Here is a 25,326-nt window from a genome sequence, read left to right as displayed (position 1 = left end):
AGGGGGCACACAAATTCCCCCCCAAAACCCAAGAAATGCATGCAGACAATGTCGGCAAGGAAGGTGATGGCGACTGTCTTTTGGGACAGAAAAGGTGTGATTTTTGTGGATTTCCTGGAAAGAGGCACTACAATAAACTCTCAAAGGTATTGCCAAACTCTGGACAACCTCAGAAGAGCAATACGAAACAAGCGCAGGGGAAAGTTGGGCTCAAAGATCTTGCTGATTCACGACAACGCCCGGGCCCACACGGCAAATGCCACTCGTGAAGTCCTCGAATCTTTTAAGTGGGAGTTGTTTCCTCATCCGCCGTACAGTCCCGACCTGGCACCGAGCGACTTCCACTTATTCCCAGCAATGAAGAAGTGGTTGGCTATGCAACGTTTTGATGACGACGCACAGCTTCAAGAAGAGGTAACCACGTGGTTGAAGGCGCAGGCGGCCGAATTTTACGATAAAGGAATTTCAAAGCTTGTCCATTGCTATGATAAGTGCCTTAATTTAAATGGCAACTATGTAGAAAAGTAGTATTTAAGTGTGGCTTTCATCTGTATATAATAAAAAAAATTCCAATACTTTATTTATTTTTAATTCCGAAACGTAATGTACTTTGTGGATTGCCCTCGTATTTTGAAGAATACTAACTGCAATGAGGAATCTAGTCGTATCATACTAAACGGTCAACAGGCACCAATGCTTTTGTCACTGGAAGAAGCAGTGATGCCAGACTATGTTGAAACTGGCTGCGAGCAATACAAGAAGACTTATATTCTCAAAAAGGGAACCACACATGGGAGTCTGCTCTTTTACCTATTGATACACCATTAGATGCAAAATGGGTGTTTCAAATGAAGGAAGATTTGAAAGGCATCATAGTACAATATAAAGAACTGTTAGTAATGAAAGGTTGTGAGTAGAAGCAAGGCTGGACTGTAATGATATATATGCACCAGTCGTAAGAGATAACTAATTAAGATATTTATTTGCAGATGTGAATCTATTGGGGGATGCGAGAATTTTAAATATATGTCTTTTTTGTGTAAATATGTTTTGCGTTGCTATGGACATGTATTGTATAGAGTTCATGTAACTGTTTAATTTTTTAATTGTGTGTAACAAACCTTACAGTTCCACTCAGAAACTGCTAGAAAATTACTCTGCTAACAATGCTATTCTCATGTCCATTATAATTATCTGGGCTGTTATGCCGTGGTCGGTTGATGAATTCTGTGTCGATTCCCAACGTTTCGTCTCCGACTGCGGGAGACATCTTTGAGGGGGTCCGTAGCTCGATGGTAGGTCCAACACACCCACTGGCTCACTACTGACTGCCGCTAAATTCTGTGCCCGCGCACTGCCGCGCCGCGGCGTGACGTCATGTGTTTTGAAAGTGTCAGTGCAATTGGCTGCTGTCCGTCGCCGTCGATCGCCGTTGCCATCACCCAGTAGTGGACGGGTGGTACACATCTCCTTTAACACTGGCATCCATATACCGTTTAATTCAACACCCTCCTCCTTTCGGTTGAAATTATTTGGGTGTTAGCGATTTCGATTGCCTCCCTGTAGAGCCTTTCGTAATATCCGCTTGTGGCCGCTAGTACTTGCGTCTCCTCGAAACGAATATTGTGGTTCCTTGGCTGGAAAGCATGCTCCACAACAGCTGATCGTTCCGTTTCTCCTCTTCTACAATTTCCCTTATGCTCTTCCAAACATTTAGAAACAGTTCTTTTAGTGGTATCCACATAAACATCACCACAGCTGCATGGGATCCTATACACTCCAGCTTTTTCCAAATTAAACGGTATATGGATGCCAGTGTTAAAGATGATGTGTACCACCCATCCACTACTGGGTGATGGCAACGGCGATCGACGGCGACGGACAGCGGCCAATTGCACTGACGTTTTCAAAACACGTGACGTCATGCCGCGGCGCGGGAGCGCGTGGACACGGAATTTAGCGGCAGTCAGTAGCGAGCCAGTGGGTGTGTCGGACCTTCCATTGAGCTACGGACCCCCTTGAAGATGTCTCCCGCAGTTGGAGACGAAACGTTGGGAATCGACACAGAATTCATCAACCGACCACGGCATAACAGTCCGGATAATTATAATGGACATGATATTTCCGGCCGTGAAAGTCTACATTTTAATGCTATTCTCGCAATAATTTTAGAAAGTTTGTTTGAAAAATCCATTTCATGAAACATATTTTTTGTTCTATTTAAGATACTTCTTTCTGATTCAGATTAAAATTTGATATGGCATGTGTATCGTACATATTTAACATGGAATCTGAAATAAATCTGATAGGTAACTTTTCATAGTATTTCGAGCCCACCAATCCTCTAAACCCTAAAAAATGTCTGTATGTAAATAAAATTAATGTGTGTTACAATAGTCTCATGTGAAAATCTACTATTTTCTTCTGTGTGGGACTGAGACTTTATTTCAGGCAGTTTCTTTGTTACCTCATCTCAGTATGTATTGTCATGTCTATTTCAATAGACTTTTTTTTTCTAATTTTATACTCAGTTTTTTAAACTGTTACATGCTCTTGCCTACAGTAGCATGTTACTCTTTAGATTCCACACTGCTTTAAATGCTGTTCCTGCCTCTTTGTTTCTCTTGCAGATTCTGTGTGCTTATTGTATAGGCCTCACAAAATTTGACATTTGCCTATAAATGTAATTTTCTAGTGTGTTTTACTATTATCGCATACTTATTTGATACAGTCAGTTTAACCATGAGTGGGTGCGTCTGCGTATAAAGTGCGCCAGCCACAAATAACATTGTCTTGTACCATTCCATTGTTGTTCCACAATTGCGAGCCCGTATCTGTTCCTTCATTATTGCTTTAGTTAACACTTTGATAAGTTGTGTTGTTGTACATCCAAGAGGGCAGCAGTAATATAAACAGGAAGCTAGGTGAGAAAAATTCTCAGTCTATGCCAGAAAATGACTCAGAATCTGAGCCAGCTGCACAAACCCACAATGAGGTAGTTGTCTACATGATGATTAGCAATCAGAAAAGCAGTTGGCTGGGATCTGAAACAACTGCGCTGTTTCATGCTTCGACTGGGTCATTAATGTGGTGTAACTTTTCTATACAGCAGTAGACTGATATAATGGAAGTTCATTTTATTATTGTTTAAGTAAACAGTGATGTAATTCATATAATATTGATTTATTTTAACCTTCTGTAAATAACTAAGATTACGCTGTGATATTGTTTATTTTAGCAACATAAAGACAGCTATGCTTGACATTTATACAAAGTATGCTGCACTCCCACTCATGTTATAAACAAAGGCATGCTCTTGATGCTTAATGATTGAGTTTTTATTTTGAGACACATTCTGCAGTATATATTAACCCCTTTGTTATCTTTGCTTATGGTTTTTTAAATTTTGTTTCTAGATGATGGAAAAGGAAGACGAGGGGAAACAAGAAAAAACCAAATCTGCTGAGTCAAAAAAAGATGACAATATGGAAGATGGTGAAGAGCCAATGGATATAGAGGATGCAGGAAAGGCTAGTGGAAAGTCTAGAGAGAAGAGTGAGGAGACAAATAAGCCAAGGCCATTACATCGCACAGCTTCTATTTTTCTGCGCAATTTGGCTCCTACAATAACAAAACAGGAAGTAGAAGCAGTAAGTATTTATTTTATCTTTTGGAATTATTTGATGACACACATAAAAATTATTAATATTTTCAAATATTTTTATGGAAGCTGCACAGTAAAGTGCTGAGTTGAGTAATTAGAAATCCAGGTGATAGCTGAGCATTGTTGGTGATATGGCTAATTGATTTGCAGATGTGTAAGAGATATCCTGGATTCCTACGTGTGGCTATTGCTGACCCACAGCCTGAAAGGAGGTGGTTCAGGAGAGGTTGGGTAACATTTGAAAGACAAGTGAACATTAAAGAAATATGTTGGAACCTCAACAACATTCGGGTGAGATTTGGATAACATTTAAACAAGAGAATTCTTTTATCTTTTGTGCTAATAAGATGTGTTTAAAATTGGAAGTTAGATTTTATTATGTTTATATTTCATAAATCATTAGTTGTCAGACCACAGTAAAACCTTAACAGATTGTAGAATTGGCTCCAAAATTTTATTTGGTAATTTTGTTTTGAATGTCCTATTGTGTTGATCTCCTCACATATGCACAAGTCACTGAAGTGGGCATCAAATAGAAAAACTTGCAAATTTTCTGAAGCATTTTTGTTCTCTCGATTACAAATAATCCCATTCACTATTAATTGTGAGATTTTTTTTAAAGAGGGGCAGGCTGTCAAACGGACCAACTGGGAGCAGGAGAGGCACCGCAGGACATTTCAATTTCCACTGTTCTGTGTAGGTTTAATGGCATCCATTACAAAATATACACATTTCAATTCCACAGAGCGAAGTACAGTGATGTGCTATAGAAAAATGCTGTATGAAGAGGTGCGGCACTGCACTTCGGTGCACTTAACACCATATAATATGTCTTACATTTCCTCCAACACATATATTTTATGTTTCAAACTTTTTAGAAAGATGTGCGCTACAAGATGAACATATTTTTGAAATTTTTTGACGTGGTTCGCAAATATCGTAGATCCAGGGCTGATGCGCAGAGCAGTCTGAGTTACTGTGAGTAGTCTCCACGTGACCCGAAAATCACACCGAACAGCTTAATATGTGCACTTTAAGTCAAACTACCCTTTTTAGTATGGTTCACGAAATTCCGATGCTCTTGGAGTATAGCTCTGTCTTGTTTCTTTTATGACATATTGTAAGTAATATCTTTTAATGTTTTACACATACGAACATACGGGCTTGTCTGGCACTCACTGGCAACTGCTGAAATCAATCTAACAGGTTGCAGGAAAATATTGCGAATTGTGGTTCGAAAAGTGTTATTTTCAAAGAAAATTTCCTTTTATGCAAGTTGAACTACGTGCAAGAATGTACGATGAATTTCTTAAATCACGGAGCGTTTGATCTTTTTTAAAAATCAACTCTGATGACAAGCCATTTAGAAGAATTTCGAGCCCAGAAGGTCAGAGATTTATGTCGGTATTAAAAATTTTACTGGCGTATTTGTGTGAGGTATCTTAAAGTGTAACATGCACTAAACAGATCAACATTATATGTGAAAGCTTAGCTTCTCTTGTAGTGTATTAGCTTTGAGACAAATATTATTTGCAAAAGCTTTGCTTTTCTTGTAGCAACACTATGTATATTAACTTAAATCATTAACTTTTCCTGTTGGTGGAATTCGAATTTATACTCTCGTAATACGAAAATATGCAGCATACATGTTGCTGCACATCAAAGATCTTTCCAAAATGTGTTTTTTACCCCTTGAGTTTTGTTTTGTAAAGTGCCGATAAATTATACGCTGCTCTATAAAACCATATCCATTCAAAGGACTGATAAGTTTTACTGTTCCTACGGAAAGTATAATGTCACTTAACACGGAGAAAGTGTGTTTTCACCCAGGAGAGAATGTATTTTTAACCGAGAGATCCGCAAAAAATCCGGGAATTTTTTTTCCTTTTTCGCATATACACCCTGTCTATTCACAATGTATGTTCCAGACATTATCCACATATGCCACTGAATTATATCATTGTACGACATATAGCTCGAGAGATGTGACAGATTATATACAGGAGTTAGATTCTTTAAACAATCGGCACCTCTTGCCTTTGGGGTTAAGATCAGCTGCAGTGACCTCTAGCACTTTATATATATATATATATATATATATATATATATATATATATATATATTGGTTATAATAGAAGGAAACATTCCACGAAGGAAAGAAGGAAAAATATACCTAAAAACAAAGATGATGTGACTTACCAAATGAAAGTGCTGGCAGGTCGACAGACACACAAACGAACACAAACATACACACAAAATTCAAGCTTTCGCAACAAACTGTTGCCTCATCAGGAAAGAAGGAAGGAGAGGGAAAGACGAAAGGATGTGGGTTTTAAGGGAGAGGGTAAGGAGTCATTCCAGTCCCGGGAGCGGAAAGACTTACCTTAGGGGGAAAAAAGGACGGGTATACACTAGCACACACACACATATCCATCCACACATATACCAAGTGTGTGGATGGATATGTGTGTGTGTGTGCTAGTGTATACCCGTCCTTTTTTCCCCCTAAGGTAAGTCTTTCCGCTCCCGGGACTGGAATGACCCTCTCCCTTAAAACCCACATCCTTTCGTCTTTCCCTCTCCTTCCCTCTTTCCTGATGAGGCAACAGTTTGTTGCGAAAGCTTGAATTTTGTGTGTATGTTTGTGTTCGTTTGTGTGTCTGTCGACCTGCCAGCACTTTCATTTGGTAAGTCACATCATCTTTGTTTTTAGGTATATATATATTTCATTTGGTAAGTCACATCATCTTTGTTTTTAGGTATATATATATATATATATATATATATATATATATATATATATATATATATATATATATTTAAAAAGAAAGATGATGAGACTTACCAAACAGAAGCGCTGGCAGGTCGATAGACACACAAACAAACACAAACATACACACAAAATCTAGCTTTCGCAACCAACGGTTGCCTCGTCCTTCTCCTTCCCTCTTTCCTGACGAGGCAACCGTTGGTTGCGAAAGCTAGATTTTGTGTGTATGTTTGTGTGTCTATCGACCTGCCAGCGCTTCTGTTTGGTAAGTCTCATCATCTTTCTTTTTAAATATATTTTTCCCACGTGGAATGTTTCCCTCTATTATATATATATATATATATATATATATATATATATACACCTAAAAAACAAAGATGATGTGACTTACCAAATGAAAGTGCTGGCAGGTCGACAGACACACAAACGAACACAAACATACACACAAAATTCAAGCTTTCGCAACAAACTGTTGCCTCATCAGGAAAGAGGGAAGGAGAGGGAAAGACGAAAGGATGTGGGTTTTGAGGGAGAGGGTAAGGAGTCATTCCAGTCCCGGGAGCGGAAAGACTTACCGTATGGGGAAAAAAGGACGGGTATACACTCGCACACACACACATATCCATCCACACATATACAGACACAAGCAGACATATTTAAAGACAAAGAGTTTGGGCAGAGATGTCAGTCGAGGCAGAAGTGCAGAGGCAAAGATGTTGTTGAATGACAGATGAGGTATGAGTGGCGGCAACTTGAAATTAGCGGAGATTGAGGCCTGGTGGATAACGGGAAGAGAGGATATATTGAAGAGCAAGTTCCCATCTCCGGAGTTCGGATAGGTTGGTGTTAGTAACACCAACCTATGGTTTACGAAGTTCCGATGCTCGTGAAGCGTTCTGGTGTCTTGTTTCTTTTATGACATATTGTAAGATCTCTTAATGCTATTAACATACAGACATACACAAATGTTCACTTGAAGATGACTAAACACACAGTAGTATTGAATATAAAATTTTGTTTGAAATATACTGACAGTTTTAGCCGTATTTTACGAATCTCCCTAGCGTGAAATACAATGTTTTTTGATCGCAAGATGTATTTCAACAGTTGTCTGGTACCTTCTCTAGGCTTGATATTATTTCTTAATTTGGATTTTTTACATCTTAAGTTTACAGAAAGCCATTCTTTGGTAAATCATACTCCCCCACAAGGCTTTGTATTTACTCCTGGAGTAGGAATAAACTGTCAGTTACACTGTTTCTTGGCTTCACAAATAACCTTGCTAAGTTTTTATAGAGTTTGACAAAACTCATGCAGAACTTATTGTTCCTAATTCTGGTGTATATTGTTCCTAGTTCTGGTGCAGAAAAACAACTTTTTTATTTAATCAAGAAATTTGTATTCCTTTTTACTATTTTTTTGCAGTGTTGTGTGGATGTAAACCTGATTGGAAATGCTACATAACAGTATTGCCCAGTACGAATAAAGAAATATATGTCAAACCCACTAAATAGCTAAATATTAGGGTACTTTGAGTTGCAAAGTCTGGTTTTGAAATGAGTATTATGCCAAGGACTGCTTTCTTAATTTGGAATCCCCAATCTGGATAGGATATGATTAAACAATAACTCCTTATGTCTCCTCCAAACAATATCTGCAGTGCTGCACATTGTCATGTGGTATCCCACCACAAATGAAATTACAAACGGAAATGCAATGAAAGGCTTATGAACATAGCAAACCACAAGCATGGGCTTCCTATGTCACTGTGGCAGCGTGAGCGCATTAATGCCTGTTTTCTGATGCTCTCTGGCAATTGTTCAGTTAAACCTATTTTTAATGTGTCTCGGGAAAGTATTGCGAACGGTAGGTTGAGGAGCATTATGCAAAATTAATTATGTTACTTGTGAGAATTTTTCGTGATGAATTTCTTAAATTGCGGAGTGTTTGACTCTCACTCAGAACTTAACACTATGAGGACAAGCCACTTCGAAGAATTTTGGGCCCAGAAGATCAGCCATGTATGTCATTATTTAAAATTTTGCTGCACATTTGTGTATGATGTATCTGAAAGCGTAACACATGCAGGAAAGGGTAACACATGTAGAAAAAGACCAGTATTATAGATGAAAGCTTAGCTTTGCTTGTAGCTACACTACACTGAAGAACCAAAGAAACTGGTACGCCTACCTAATGTTGTGTAGGGCCTCTGTGAGCATGCAGATGTGCCACAACACGAGGTTGCATGGACTCGAGTAATGTCCGAAGTAGTGCTGGAGGGAATTGACAGCATGATCCTGCAGGACTGTCCACAAATATGAGGAGGTAGAGATGTCCTCTTAACAGCACATTGCAAGTCGTTCCAGATATATTCAGTAATGTTCAAATCTGGGGAGTCTGGTGGCCAGTGGACATGTGTAAACTCGGAAGAATGTTTGCGGATCCACTCTGTAGCCATTCTGGATATGTGGTGTGTTGCATTGTCTTGCTGGAATTGTCTAAGTTCGTTGGAATGCACAATGGACATGAATGGATGCAGGTGATCAGACAGGAAGCTTATGTACATATCACTTGTCTGAGTATCAGGGGTTCCATATCACTCCTACTGCACCCGCCCCACACTATCACAGAGCCTCCAGCAGCTTCACCGGTCCCCTGCTGACATGCAGGGTCCAAGGAGGTTGTCTCCATATCTGTACACATCTATCCACTCGATAAAATTTGAAACGAGACTTGTCTGACCAGGCAACATGTTTCCAGTCATCAACATTCCAATGTCTGTGTTGACAGGACCTGGCAAGCTCTAAAGCTGTGTGTCGTGCAGTCATCAAGGCACAAAAGTGGGTATTCGGCTCCGAAAGCCCATATCGATGGTATTTCATTGAATGGCTCACATGCTGACACTTGTTGATGGCCCAGCATTGAAATCTGCAGCAATTTGCAGAAGGGTTGCACTTCTGTCACATTGAACAATTCTCTTCAGTTATCATTGGTCACCTTCTTGCAGGATCTTCTTCTGGCTGCATTGATGTCAGAGATTCATTGTTTTACCGGATTCCTGGTACTCGTGGTACACTTTTGAAATGGTTGTACGGGAATATCCCCACTTTTTCACTACCTCAGAGATGCTGTGTCCCATCGCTCATGTGCTGAGTGTAATACCACATTCAGAACCTCACTTAAATCTTTTAACCTACCATTGTAACAGCAGTAACTGATCTAACAACTGCGCCAGACACTTTTTGACTTACATAGGCTTTGCCGACCACAGTGCCATATTCTGCTGTTTACATAGCTTTGTTTTTGAATACGCATGCCTATATCAGTTTCTGTGGTGCTTCACTGTGTATGTACATTACTTTAAACCATTAATGTTTTGTGTTTGTATGTTCGCACTATTTAACAGCGATGTTGCTATCAGCGGACTACATCACATGTCCTATGCTCTGAGTATGTGCTGTCATTGGCTGACGAGGTCACATGACATGAGCTATGATTGGCTAAAAAAGTGCTTCGCAATCTCCATTTCAGTGCTTTGGTATCTAATATACTGTGTTTGGTGGAATTCATATTTACACTTTCATAATAAGAAATTGTGCAGTGTGCATGATTTGTACATCAAAGATCTTTCAAAAACACCTTTTTTTCTTTGTTTAGTTTCCTAAAGTACTGTGCTGATGTAAAAGTGAGTGTTCACCTGGGAAAAAGTGTGTTTTTAATCAGGAAATCTGGAAAACAATGGAGTCTTCTTGTTTATTGTCCACATATACACCCTGTTTTATTTTGGGGAGTGGTGGTGTTATGTTGTCTTACATATGCCGATTCCTTCGGTACATTATTCATAATAGTTCGCCCACATTGCTGTTCTCTTGTTCATTATGAGACATAATCGTGAATTATCACTTTGATTTTGCATTGATAATTGTATACTCTTCGTAATAGTGTGCTTCTGGGTGGTGTTGTGGATTGTTCCCATTTTATGCACTATAGTTTGACAGCTGACCCAATCTTCTTCTTCAGGTGCTGAGAGTTTTGTTGTTATGTGCACTTGCTGTCATCTGGTTGGAGTCAAGGCAGCAAGCACACTAAGCAGAAAAACTCGCAGCATCTGAAGACAACTGGATCAGTCCATGAAATATAGTGCATAAAATGGAATCAACATCTTGACAGAACACCCAGACATATGTTGCCTTCTGGTCAAAAAGTAGCAGCTCTTGAATTATTTCTGCTGAATTGTAGAATGGTAAAATTGATGATTGACTGCTTGTTGTAGAAGAATAAGATAACAATCAGATCTTGGACTTTCTTGGCTTAATGTAGAAAGAACTGGCGAATCCCAAAAACTAGACCACTAACTAATGTCAAGGGAGTAAATGAAAAAAGAAAAAAATCATCTTGTCGAAATTTGAAGCTCGTGTTACTATTTCTACCCATGTTTTGCAGAAGTCAAACATATAGGAATTATACAGCCAACTGGTTACATATAACTGTGTGGTACAATTGATGTAGGTTTTGGCATCTACTAAGTGTGACTTCACAAGAATGAAATTTTGAGAACCCTATATAATAATGCATAGAAAATTTAAGTATGACAAGAAAACACAAAATTTTGTGAGTACTGGAACAACCAGTGAAAAATTTTTTGTTACGTAATTGTAACTGTTCATTATGGGTGAGGCCATCGTTCCTAGAAATATGCTTGAAAACCTTTAGCTCTTCGAGTATGTCCAGTCTGTGAGCTTTCTTTTCCCATTGTAAAATGGGAATTTCTTCAGTGCTTTTCAGTTTGTGACCAGAAATCAACAGATAATCAGCAAAAGTGGAATTATGTACATTAGTGCCTGTTTTTCCCAATAAATGTTCTTTGGTCCCGACATCATAAGATCTTCCAGTTCGTCCTATATAATAAATGGGACACGTACCACAAGTGATTTTATACACTCCTGAATTGTGAACTTGTGATTGTGAATAAGATTTTTATGCAAATTACTATTAGTGGAAAAGGTAACTATGCATCCATATTTTTTTAATAAGACTACGCTGAATTTTATAAGAAACAGAGCCTAGAAATGGAAGCCAGAAAACATATTTGTGCTTGTCACTGACAGAAACAGCACTGATACCTAAAATGATCACTTTAGCGTCAGTTTTAAGTTTGAAGATCTTGTCAACCATCGAGAGATAACAACTGTTATTAACTGCAGTGGTTTATATTACATTCATCTCGTTACTGAGCTTGTCAGATGACAAAGATACAGAAACTGCATGATGAATGGCTGAATGGAAAAATGCTTTTTTATGGGAATGAGCATGCACTGAAGTAGCAGGCATAATTTGATCTGTATTAGTTGCTTTTTGAAAAATACCAAAAGTAAGTCCGTCATTGTCAGTAGCAGTTCTGAGGTCCAAGTAATTATTGTTATTTTCTAATTCACAAGTGAAGCTGATTTTTTTTCAAGGAGTCTATAGAAAATTGCTGAATTCCATGCTGGGAACCACTGTATATGATCAGAATCTTGTCCACATACCGAGCATAAGACAAAATGCCCAGATCAGCAGCAGAAAAATTATTGAAGAATTTCTCTTCTAGTGAAGTGATGAAAATAGGGCTAAGATGCCGGTCAGTTTGTTAGACATTGCCAGGCCATCAGGCTGATGGTATAGTTTGCCATAGAAAACAAAGTAATTGTATTTTACTACTGTTCTTAAAAAAATAATTGGGTCAGTGATCTGCTTGTCAGAAACATCTTTTTTAAAAGTGTGTAGGTTTCTTTCAATGCTGTCAATGGTTGTTTGAACAAGTACATTAGTATAAAGGTTTGTAATATCTAATGAAAACAATTTACTATCTTGATCACGCTGCAAATCTTTGATTTTATTACTAGATTTTGACTATTTTGAAAAACAAAGGATTTTTATATTTGATCATGAAAAAACCATGCTAACTCACAATATGAACTGTTCATACTGTTCACAGTCAGATGTATCGGATGGTGACTTTTATGTACTTCAAGCTGGGAACACAATTTTGGGGCCTGTGGTTTCATATTAATAAGCTGTTTGTTATGAAATGGTTTAAGCAAATTCCTAGCACTGTTAATGACAAAACTAATTTCTTTTTGTATCATGGGGGTGGGATTCTCATCTAGCTCTGAAGCATTATTCTTTTCCAAAAATTGTAATGCATTAGACACACATTCGTTCCGAGTAGCAACGATTACAGCATTCCCTTCGTCAGACTTCGTTATAAGGGCATTGTTTTCTTTTAGCTTGGCATTAATATTTTTAATCAATTTTTTATCACAATCATATCGACAGAAGTTTGCTACTGCATGTTTCTCAAAAATACTACGTACATCGCCGAGCTACCCTCATTTGTCGAGAAGCATCCATTTTGACACTATCAAGGCCTATTTTAAGATCTATACTTTCTACAACATTTTTGTGTGACAGGTTAGGCATTACATTGTATTTAAGCCCTTTTTCCAACAAGGCAGTTTCTTTTGGTATAAAATTTATTTGAGTCTTATTCAGAATTTTGTTGAAAGATTTATGTTCAGAACTTTGGAAACTACAAGTAGGCTTTTTACAGGTAAAGTGCTCTTTAGATTAGCCAGTTCCACCTCATGTCGTTTTGCAGTACATTTGTTGTAGTTATCCATCCCATCATTAATAAAATCCCCAAATGCATCAATTTGAAAATTAATCTGTAAGCGAAAAATTTTATTGAGTTCCAGATACAGAACATAGGCTTCTTCATTTAATCTGTCCTTTTTCTTATATAAAGCACTAATTTTGTTGGAAATAATTTTTTGACTAGGCACTGAAAAGTTTTTGGATTATTTGTGCACTGTTTGATGTTAAAATGGGATTTAATGTAACTTGGCAAAAGTCAATTTTCTTCACAATGCTTGTTAAAATTAATAGACATACCTGTGTTTACAATTTCCTTCTTATATCTTCGTACTTTTGACACAGCCTGAGATACTTGGGCCACTAGAAATCTTACAATTTTAAACATGGCTGTTTCTCAGCAACTGTGTATAATTTTCGAACATAGGAATTATGCAAGCAACTGGTTGCAAATAACTGTTTGGTACAGTTGACCTAGTTTTCGACATCTGCTACAGATGTCTTCAGCAGAATGAAATTTTGAGACTCTGCAAAGTAATTCGAAAAAATTAGTATGAAAAAAAAGTCATCATTATAAATCGAAATCTATTTTTTCTGATTGAAGACTTATAACAAAAGAATAGCACTTGTCAGACGATTGTCACTAAACTATCCAAATTTAGTTATGGTTTAGGAAAGAAAACATATTACTTTGTGCAAAGAAGCTATTTTTGTGATATAATAATAACTGTGTTCGTTTTGCCTCCTAGTTCTGTGTTGCAGTTTATTAGTTTACTTGATGTTATCCAAAAATTTAGTGTGATGTTAAATGCAACTTATTTGTGGTCCTTTAAAACTTTTTTGTATTTTTCAGTTTTTCCTCGCCTACCCTTGGTTACTGTTACTGTACCTTATTTTGCCATTTCTTTGCAGGCTGCGGGATTGTGAACTGGGAGCTATTGTAAATCGTGACTTAAGCAGGAGGATTCGAACTGTAAATGGCATCACATCACATCGCCAGGTTGTCCGAAATGACATAAAATTGTCAGCTCGTATAGTCCACAATTTGGATGCGAAATGTGGACTGTGGCTTGATGGAGAAAATAGCAATAATAAAACAGAATCAGCAGAAGCAGATAAGAAGAAAGATGAGCAGCATGTTCCAGTATGTTTTAATTGCATCCTGTTTATTTATTTGTAATTTGTATGTTTTATAATGCTGGTGATCTAGTGAATGACCATACATATGTGAGAGATTAAATTAGCAAAAATATGAATGAGATTTATGGGAATGTTGTGATCAGGGTGAAGCAAAAACTGCACAAGCTTGTAAATAAAATTTACGAAATCAGGTGAAGTTCCACTTGTTTTTTAAAAAAAGGTTCTAAAGCAAGAGTGGACAGATGTGGAAATTACCACACAGTCAGTATGGTATCACATCAATTAAAAGATATGTCCCTTTTTTATATGGCTTGGAGGAGACCAGTTTTTGGTTATATAATAGGTGCCACATTTATGAAAGACAAGGAAACCTTACGTAGCATTTGCATTTTGCTTGATCATGTGAAACTTAAGTGTGGTATCAACTTCAGCAATAGAAGGGTCACATGTTCTGAAGCATACTGATCCGCTTAGCACTGATGGGGTGGTGCAAGAGGAATGAAGATGACTTGGTATGATTCAGTAAAGAATATGATGTGTCGAAGGGAGTGATGATGCATTTTCATTTTCTGCCATTTTAAAAAGGAACCTTTGCTCTCTTTAAGAGCACTCAAATATTCAGGAGTGAATGTAGAACTTCAATGCCCTAAATTTTCTTACTTTTCCTCAATGCACTATATGTCTGCTCCTAAAGGTTCGTAAAATTTACTATGTCTGCTTTTGTTTCTGGCTTCAAATTCATGTTATACATGGCTTTCATTAATTGTGTGTAGCCTAAGTGTCAACATTTTTTAATGTATGGGCACTATTTGTTGCTTGCCATTTAATGTAGTTGTCTTGTTTTTCTCGAAGCCACTCACGTCAGTATCAATTTATTTTTAATGGACAATAATTTTACTTTTTGAAACTAAATGTGCATCAAGATTAATGTTTTAGTCACAAGAACCAATATGAATTTCACTTGGTCTCAGTCTCTCTCTCCTAAAATTGAATTTTTATTCATAATCCACACTCACTACTTAATTTGATATCTCACTTTCCTTGATGAAAAATCTGTTGTGCCAGTGGATGGAAGTACAGCACCAGAAATTAAAATTATGATAGCAATGGCGAAAGAGGCAGGTTGTAAGAAAAGGAGAGTTTTCTGCAGTAATATGGTCCAAGATTTGAGGACAGGTTTGGAGATGTGTGGGCATGGCAGAGGATGGAAAAAAATAGTTTGTTGGATAGAATTGAAAATGTGATGGCACTAAAAAGAGTGAGAGAGCAGGGAGAACTTCTGAGTGTAACAAATAAAACAAAATAAAATGGATAGGACATTTATGTGCACTTTCCACTTCAGTGAAGACCTGCACTTGACATTGAGAATTTGTTTCTCCATTCTGATGTCAGGCCTCATTCGACATGATTTTTTATAACTCTCAGATGCACCATTCAGGAAGCACTTCTTGATGCACAATCCTTTCTGAGGAAGAGATTGTACAGATCTTAGAAGAATGTTTAAGTGAAAATGGGAGTGACAGTGATTTTGATGACAGTGATTCATTTGTAAACAACTAGTGTAATGCCAGTGGAAATATCCCCCCCCCCCCCCCCCCCCAAATGAAAAGTTTCAAAAAAAATATCACACTGTGAAAAGTTTGTGTTGTAACACTTATGTAAATACATTGCTGAAAACGCGCTTTTTTGTTCTAATATATACTCTGTTGGTCAGCGGCCTCATTGTTTTCTACAAAGAGACTCACACAGTTCTCTGTGGCACACTTGCTGCCCGGGCAGCGGTGATTTAAATAAGAATGTATGGAGACACCCTGTGTCTGCCTTATGTGATTGTAAAGGGTTTAAGAGAGGAGGAGGGGCTTATAAGATTAGTCTTAGAAGAGTATGTGGAAGTGAGGAGGAGGCTAAAGATAATCTTTCAGACACTGACAAGTTGCTGGATAGCAGCACATGCAGCAGCATCAAGAATGAAGCAGTGGACTGTCAGAAATGAAGAAACTTAAGAGCTACTACAGGAAACTGGTGGTGGTGGTATTTATTTGTTTATTTTCAACATACCTCATTACAGTGTTCAGGTTCAATTTTTATATAAGATAAATAAGAAAAAATTCTGAGTGAGGTGGTGCAGTGGTTAACATGCTGGACTCACATTTGGGAGGATAATGGTTCAAAACCAACATCTGGCCATCCTGATTTAGGTTTTCTGTGATTTCCCCAAATCGCTTCAGGTGAATGCCAGAATGTTTCCTTTCAAAGGGAACCACTGATTTTCCTTCCCCATCCCTCCCTCATCCAATGGGACCGAGACCTTGCTGTCTGGTTCCCTCTCCAAATCATCCAACCAACCAACCAAACATGTCTAACTGTAGTTAATTATAATAGTATAAATAGAAAATATGCAGTTAATTGTGTGCACAATAGTTAACTTCTGTGTAATCTATATTCATTTAAGGCGGTGTTTCACAGTAATACAGGTACATATGATATTGTCATTATAAAGTTTTCAGATGGAATTTTTTTAAAAAATCTTCAATTGACAGAATTATTCTTGTGCTGGGAGAGGTTTATTACATTACAAAATTTGTGAAATTTTTTTCACTTCTTAATTGGTTTATCGATGGGTCAGTTGCCTCCCTTTTCTGTAATACACTTCCTTAGTGCGTCACTCTCATATTAAGTTCACGCCACACATGTGAGTGGTAATCTACAGTTAGATCACATTCAGTACATACGCAAGCAACAATGGGGGGGCTAGCTTGAACTGATGAAAGTAAGACATTAATTTTCTGGGCTGTAGCTTGCATTATTGTAAGATGACTGTGGCAACTTCATGGAAATATGATGTAGTCAGCCCATTCCCTTTCCCAGTTTTCTTTTGATGTGCTGCTTAATTTTATTTTGTTCACGGATGGAGAAATTCCCTTGTAGCTTTCTGTTGCATGTTCTTGAGCTGCTTGTTCAGCCAGTTCATTCCAAAGAGTTGCTATATGGGCTTTCATCTATTCAGAGTTAATATGCCATTTCCTCTAATCCAATGGTTCCCAACATGGGGGTAATAACTCCTTTCAGGTGTAAAATGTAATTTTCGGAGGGCTAAAAACAGAAAGATTAAACTGTTTTGGTCATGAAACATAAATTTTTTTAAAAGTTCGTTATTGTTACCACTATGTCACGAGACTGTAATATTGATTACCTTAGTTATCAACAGTAACATTTTTGTTCAAACACTAGCATTAACGCTTGACACAAAATGGTGGAGATTAAAATAAATGAATGTATTAACAACAGCTTCCTCAAATAGTCCACCCACCATACATATGCATCCATGGCAGGAAAAGTGAGACACATCACATGTGCTGAAATGTCTCATGAAGACACCTTCTCAGAGTTGTAGGAAGCTTCTGCAATAGACCAGATATTGTTTGAAAGTCCCTTGGGCATGCATCTGGATTGATTGATTATTGTTGAACAAATTTTTGACGGCGTAACATACCATCATCAGGTTACTCATTGAAAATTTATTCTAACGACAATTAACCAATCCGGTTGCACGCCCCAGAGATGCTCAAGCTGGGAAAACCTACGAGCACACAAGCTACATATATGCTTTCTTATTCACTTTGCAACAATAAACAAACTAATTGACCACACAACACAACAGTAACTGCTACACTGCTATAGACCCGACACTTTATTATTATGTAATGGCAGTTATAGCATACAAAGCATAGATAGCCTGAAGTCTTCCATTTTCCGCCAGTGAAGAAGTAAAGAGTTCAACAATTAAGCGATTTACAAACAGTAACTCTAGTTGTATTAAACTGATTTTAATTTTCTTGATTCTAAATGAAGTTGCTGGATGGTGGAGAAACAAGTGCTGCTGGAGAGAAGTGGTGTAGAGGAAGCATTTTTTGTCAGTGTCTACCCTCAGTGCGAACCATTAACATTCTTTTTAGAGGAGGAGTTGTAGGTAGGACTTGCGATGCACTGGAAATTGCTTCAAAAAGTTATTAGAAATAAGCAATACCAGTTATCTCATTGACTCATTAGTTACTGGTTTAGTAAAACATATACAGAAACTAAATATGATTTATCTTTCATTATTTTTTAAAATTAAACTGTTGAAAGTAATTTATTTTTCATTCTAAAGTTCAGTTAGGCACTAATGTTGATGGTGAAGGGGCAGGTGGCGGCAGGGGGAGGGGGGGGGGGTGAGATAATGCCTAATGTTGATTGCATGTAGGGGTAATTGTCTCAGAAAGGTTGGGAACCACTGCTCTAATGCAGTTCCCTAATTTTGTTTCTGGTCTCTTCTGTTTAATATGCATAATTCTTGGAATTTAACAAATTCAGCATAGTTCTACTCTCCAGGTGTATTACAACAGTCATTTTAACTTTAATTTCTTATATGTTATCTAGTTACTCTAAAAGTCACAAAATTGCTAATCATTCTTCTTGCCTAATAATGCCCCCTTTCTGTAGTCTGAATTTTAACTGATAGGAAAGTGTGCTATTAATCATTATTGCCACTCATGAATCTGTTCCATAGTCCAAATAAATTCCATCAATGTAAACTGCTACTGGGTATTCCTTGAGGTTGTAATCTTCTTCTGCTCCTTTACTTGTGGCAAGGACCACTGTTTGCAGTCTAAGGGAGTATCTATAGAATGGACCAAGTGTTCAATGTTTATAATTTCATATTCTTCAGCTATTGCCTGAAGTTTAAAAATATCGATGTAAGACCTGTTATAATGTACAACACTTCAGAAGATGATGTTCTGTGAGGATTAGCAATCTTAATGTTGATGAAAGTTTGGATTACAGCAGATGACGTTGTGTAAGGATTAGCAGTCTTAATGTTGATAAAGCTTTGGATTCTTCAAATCCTTAGTTACATTTTCTTCTTAGTGCATAAAAACAAACGGGAGCTGCTTATGCCACTGTTTGTCGTGTAGCTCCATTTTAAAGTCCCCATTTAAGCCTCACCAATTTGGGTAAAGAATGACTTAGTTTCATGCACATTTCAGTCGTGTGTTGTATATATTCATTAAAGGTAAATTTAGAATCAGTGATTTCTAAGTATTTCAGTAATTCAGCCTGTTGCAAAACAGTATTGTTTAGAGCTATACTAACTGTTGTTTCGACTTTCTGATCTATCCTCATTATTAACATTACTTTAGACTTCTGGTCATGAAATCAGATTTTGTTGTTTTGGGCCCAAGGTGTGTGATATTTTTCCATTTCTGTGTTGCAGTGTTCCTCAGCAATAATGAAAATGCTAATAAAATGTCAGTTTGGCTCTCAGAAAAACTTATCAACAGGAAATGCTATATTTGCTTTCACTGGTCAAATATTAAGTGCTCAGAATAACCGAACATCGCCCTTTTGGATTTTTTGTGGTCTCCCAAAGACTTGGGACTAAGCTTGTTGTATTAGTGGCACCGAGCACAGATGGTTTAATTCATATTTAACTGGAAGAATGCAGGAGGTCGAAATTAACAGTACATGTTGTCTGCAAAAATCAGCAGAGCCTCTAACTAGGGAGGTATCAAGAACTGTGTTCCACAGGGTTCAGTCTTGGGTCCCTTATTGTTTTTAATCTCATTGTATAAAAAGGCAATGTCTCGAATGAGGATACAAACTTGAAATTTGAAGGAGGTGTGGATCTTGTACTGTAGGTGTCGTTTAAGAAGGGATTTTTCGAAATTCCATTGGTGAGGGGGTGAAATAGAGGATGATTTTTTTTTTTTTTTTAGCGTCACTATTAAGGCAGTTTTGAAGATAGACCTTTAAAGATTGGTATTTGGTTTCCCAGTCAGAACTAAATAAATACATGTTTAAGCACTTTTGGAATTTATTTTAATGCCATGGATGTGGAATAGGAGGTGAAAGTTTTTTTTAAGTCATTTATTAAGAACTACTAAAGTATTTTTTAAAGTTACATTTATGGCCAACTTCTCGGTTATAAATTTGTTTCATTGTGTCTGGAAATTGAACGCCTAAGGTGGTGAAATATGGGAATGAGATTTTTTTGTGGAAATATTTTATTGTGAAAGCATTTTTTAAGCTAAATCTATGAAATTTTAAATTTGGCATCTCAGGAAAAAAAACTAGTTTTTTAATTCAACCCCTTTGGGGTGAAACAGGGATGAAAGTTTTTATGGAAACATTTCATTGTGAAAGAATTTTTGAAGTTAAATCTTTGAAAATTTGTATTTCACTTTTCTGTTAGAAATAAAATATACATGTCTAACAGTTTTTGGAAGTTCAGTCCCTAAGGGCATGAAACATTTCATGAAAATACTTCATTGCGAAATTATTTTTAATGCTAAACTTTTGAAAATTGGTGTTTGGCTTATCGATTAGAGATTAAGAAATAGGTGTTTCACTGTTTTTGGAAATTCAGCCCCTAAGGGGGTGAAATGGGGTCAGACTGATTCAGTGAGTCATCATTGCCCACCCCAAACTGCTAAGGATAGTGTGAAGAGGATGTGCATCATATACTGTAGGCATTGTTGAAGAAGGGATTGACCAAAATTCCACTTGTAAGGGGGTGAAATAGGGGATGAAAGGCGTTTTGAAAGTATGTCGCTGTTAAGGGAATTTTGAAGCTAGAACTACGAGAATTGGTATTTCATTTCTCAGTCGGAAAATTTAAAAAAAAAAAATAAAAAAAAATGCTTATTTCAACATTTTTGGAAATTCAACCACTAATGGGAAAAAATAATGGGTGAAAGTTTTTTGAAAACAAATAACTAAAGAACTACTAAAGAATTTTTAAGGCTATCTATGACAATTAGTATTTGACTTTTTGGTTAGAAATAAAAAAAAATTGAAGCTAAATTTATGAAAATTGGTATTTCACTTCTCAGTTAGCTATAAAGAAATATTTGTTAGGGGATGAAAGTTGCTATGGAACTATCTCCACAAGAGTGTGAAAGGCAAGATTAACAAAAGCTTTGGACTCCAGCTACTGGAATCACTTTTTGATTAGAAGTAAATTCGGAAAAGACGATGCTTATATGGCCTTAATTGGCATGAAAAGCTTAGATGATGTTGCTGTTCGTGAACAACATAAAGATTCGATTAAATAAGGGGGGGGGGGGGGGTGGGGGGGTGGAATCTCTTCAGGCCATACAGTCTATGCAAGCAAACAATGGGCACTAAGCTAATGTATGTTAATGACTTGTTACTCAGTATTCATAAAAATGCAAAGTAAGTTCTTTATGCTGATCATACAAGTATAGTAGTCACACCCAACAAACAAGAATTATCTGAGGAAATTGTTAATAATGTCATCCAGAAAATGATTAAGCGGTTCTATCCAAATCGACTCTCGCTAAAGTTTGAGAAAACACAGTATATACAGTTCTGGAGAGGAAATGGCATAATACCATTGATAAATATAGGATTTGAATGGAAGTCTGTTGCTAAATTAGAATATTCAAAATTTCTGGATGTGTGCATTGATGAGAAATTGAGTTGGAAGAAACACGTTGATGATGATCTGCTGAAATATTTGAGTTCCGCTACTTCTGCTATTACTGTCCCTTTTATATGTTCCTCTGACAGCCAGCAGTGCATTTACTGTCCTTAGCCACAGAGAAAATTTGTACTGACTGTTGCATAGAAGATCTGTAGCTCCTTCAGCTGTTCACTGATCCTTTTTTCCCTCCACTTTGCTGTTAACTCAGATGTCTACCAGGAGACAGATTTTCTTCCAATTCTGTACTTCAGGTGGAGTGCCTTGAATGCTTTATTGTAAGCAGTATCTAAAGCATCTTCAAATTCTGTGAGAAGCATTTCAGTATTTGTTTGTGCTAGAACTTTTTCTGCCAGCTTCTGGTCTTTTCCGTTAGTTGGCTTGCATGTCACATTTTCAGCTATCTCCAATGATTTATGCAAAGGCAGGTCAGTGATTTATGCAAAGGCAGGTCAGTGGAATTCCAATTCTTTGACTTGGGATGTACGCCAAAGCATTTTCAATTTTAGGTTCAGGTAAAGTATTTTATGCCTTGTACAGGAAGTGCAGATTATCTCGGAAATGAATCAGTTTGTAAGTGTTCTTTATAAAAACCAACAGCTTCAATTCATGTAGCCCACCTCATTAGGAGATGTTTGGGGACAATGCTGCGTTCAGCGGCAGTTCTCTGTAGAGTGACAAATGATGTGGAGCTTTCAGAAACACTCTTTTGATGTATTTTATTTACTTCTGGGTGGCTACCATGGACTTCTTCAGCAATACGTTCCAGTTCGTGTGCCAAACAGGTGAAGTAGATTAAACATGGACGTAATACGCAAAGGGCAATTCCCACCATCAGCCTGTAGATTGAAGCATCTGAATACATAACAAGAACTTTGTTTTCTTGAATGTTCCTCAGGACACAGCACTTCAAGATTGTCATGCACAAAATCGGTTACTGTTGAATGATTTGTGTGGTCCAGCTACATTGCTAGAATTGCTTTGAGAGTGCCACCAATAAGGTCGGCAGTGAAACTTCCACACACATCTGTTTTTTGTCAGTGGCTATCCATATTTGGTTGTTGTTAACCATAGAGCCCACACATTTTCCAGAGCATTCCTGGTAACAAAAAGCTTTTCATCAGAATCTGTTGCCTGCAGAACTTTTTTATAAATGCGTGATATTCAGTCACTCAAAGTTTGTACCAATTAATGTTTGCAGCAACCATAATGGAGCACATATCAGGAAAAAATTCATTTATATGGATTGGAGTTTTTTACATGTGTGTTAATAAACATTTGCTTCTAAGACAACTGCTCACTTTGCTCTTTGTTGAGCTCATTGCAGTGTGTTGGGATGTTATAGAGCAGTCAATCTCCTTGTTGCATGCTTGACATAGAACAATCTCTCTGTCAGTGGTGAAAACATTGTCCATTGTAATCCAAGATCTTAATGTAGATGATAATTTTGATGCAACAGTGGTATTCATGAATACAGCCATGACCTCATAAGAAACGCTATTAGCAAACTTTTCTTGGTGCACACACCTTTTAGTTCTGAATTGGTAAAAATTGCTAATATTCAGAAAAACTTTGTACTTGCTAGTCTTTTGTTTTGCCCAGCTACCCAGTCTCAACATCACATGAAACCCTTTACAGTACAGATACAGTAATGGCCGCGACAATGCTAAACACAATACAACTTGTAGTAAACATGATTCTGATATTTTTCTAGTTAGCAGCCTAGTGAGAGTTAAAAAAAAAAAAGTTATCTAATTTCTTGTAGCTTGAAGCTGACAAATATATAAAAATGTGTAATTATAGTAAAATGTGTAAAAAAATGTAATGATGAATTGAAATATATCAACATTGGCAACATAATTCATGAACATTTACACTTTCCATATGCATAGGAGCAAAGGAAAATAATATGTAATTATATAAACATCTTGGCTCAAGTTTCCTTATGTTAACTGTGCTAAATGTCTTAGTGCGTCTAGTGTTTCCAATTAAGTTGTATTGATAACAATATAGCTGTTCTTGATGAAAAACATTGTCAATCTGCTGTTGCATAATAAACTTGCATTAGGTTAATTGTTGCTGCTCCTGGAGTGCCATAGTTTTATTTGTATGGTACCTGATTTTGATTTCAAAGAGACACAAGTCACTTGTGTAGTATTGGCTTTGCCATTAGTGATACTTGGGATGTACCGACACCACTGCTTCTGTTTTAATCACGGTTAACAATTGCTTTATGCAACAACGTTCAGTGATCACTTTGGTTTTTAGGATTTGTTTATCAGTTAATTGTTCGAGAGCTACAAAATGGTTGAGGTGTACTGTTTTGCAGTCAGAAATTTATTTCCTGATTTCTAGTTGCTTCCAAAAAGGCATCAAATTCTTTTGAAGGCGTGAGGTTATCCTTAGGGAGCTACTCTGCCAGCAGTACACTGCTTATTGAGGAATCTGATACTGGTGGGCAACAATTATGTCCTGCATCTATCATCTCATCATTTTGTTGTTTAGCGCCAGAAGCAGATGCTGTGTAAGTAGCAGCTATTATGCCTGGCACTATGTGAGCTGCAGTATTAGCTGGAGATGACAAAGTCACCATCAGGTAATGGGAAACATGCGCACCCCCCCCCCCCACTCCCACCACCCCCCCCACCACACACACACGCACGCACAAACCCGCACACAAACTTAATTTACTTACATTACATAGGTTTGAGTAGTGTTTGATTCCTTAGGGAAGAAATACTTGAACATGTGATAGACTATCAGTGAATGAAAAACATTATTACTTCATTCCACGTGTCATGTAACTTTTACTTTCTATGCCTGTTTTTTGAAAGGAGTAGAACTTTGTTCTGCTAGACTACCAGAGGTAAATTATGATGTATAATAGAGATAAATGGTTTGAATCTTGATTTCAGGTTTGTTATTATCACTTGTTTTGTAGCTTCTTTGTATTTACGGTTTCATAAATTTATTGTTGTAAATATTTTCAGTCTGCACTATTGGACCATAAGAAAGATGTAAGTAGCATATTTTGAAACAACAGAAGCAATGTTTTGAATATTATATGCTATTGTATAGATTCAGTTATAATGTATGTAATCAGTAATGTTTATGTACATATTTCCAGTGTAATTCTCTAATGCATGGGGCAGTTGTAACTAATGTCTTGGTGTGGAGGGGTGGGGGTGAATTAAAAAAAATAAAAATTAAAAATAAAAATGAAAAAAAAAAATTGAAACAGTCAGTATTGCTGTTGAAATCGCAGATTTTGTGGTCCATTAGCTTATCATTGATAGTTACTCGACATTTAAGTCCAAGTTTAGTTGAAGAGAACTGTAAACAAACCTTCTAAAGAAGCTGAATGTGCGGGGGAAACTACCTGTTTATAACATGAGCTGTATGAAATGAGTAATATGACTGGAGATGAAAATGAGAATGGGTATGTTGTAACTAATGAGCAGGTATTGTTCGTTTGAAGAGAATGGTAATGGCTTTTTTCCCATGTGATATGGCCATGGTGTTCTAATATCTTCTATCAGGATCTTCTATCAGGTTGAATTTCAATATTAGTGCCTGTAACAGAAAATAATCACAGGCAGTCCACAACATTTTCTGACGTAATTCAGACTTAATATG

General features: G+C 37.1%; 1 protein-coding gene across 1 annotated transcript in view; it reads left to right on the top strand.

Moving 5' to 3' along the window:
- LOC126184376 (serrate RNA effector molecule homolog) overlaps window positions 1-25,326 on the top strand; it is a 200,230-nt gene that overhangs the window by 134,272 nt on the left and 40,632 nt on the right. The window contains exons 11-14 of the mRNA XM_049926764.1: window positions 3,417-3,650; window positions 3,815-3,955; window positions 13,981-14,211; window positions 24,681-24,707. Of these exons, the coding sequence (XP_049782721.1) occupies window positions 3,417-3,650; window positions 3,815-3,955; window positions 13,981-14,211; window positions 24,681-24,707 (633 nt within the window). The remainder of the gene's footprint in view (window positions 1-3,416; window positions 3,651-3,814; window positions 3,956-13,980; window positions 14,212-24,680; window positions 24,708-25,326) is intronic.

This window comes from Schistocerca cancellata, chromosome 1 (assembly GCF_023864275.1).
Source record: "Schistocerca cancellata isolate TAMUIC-IGC-003103 chromosome 1, iqSchCanc2.1, whole genome shotgun sequence".
Lineage (NCBI taxonomy): Eukaryota > Metazoa > Arthropoda > Insecta > Orthoptera > Acrididae > Schistocerca > Schistocerca cancellata.
The sequence above is the reverse complement of the archived record's forward strand: the minus strand, read 5'-3'. Positions and strand labels throughout refer to the sequence as shown.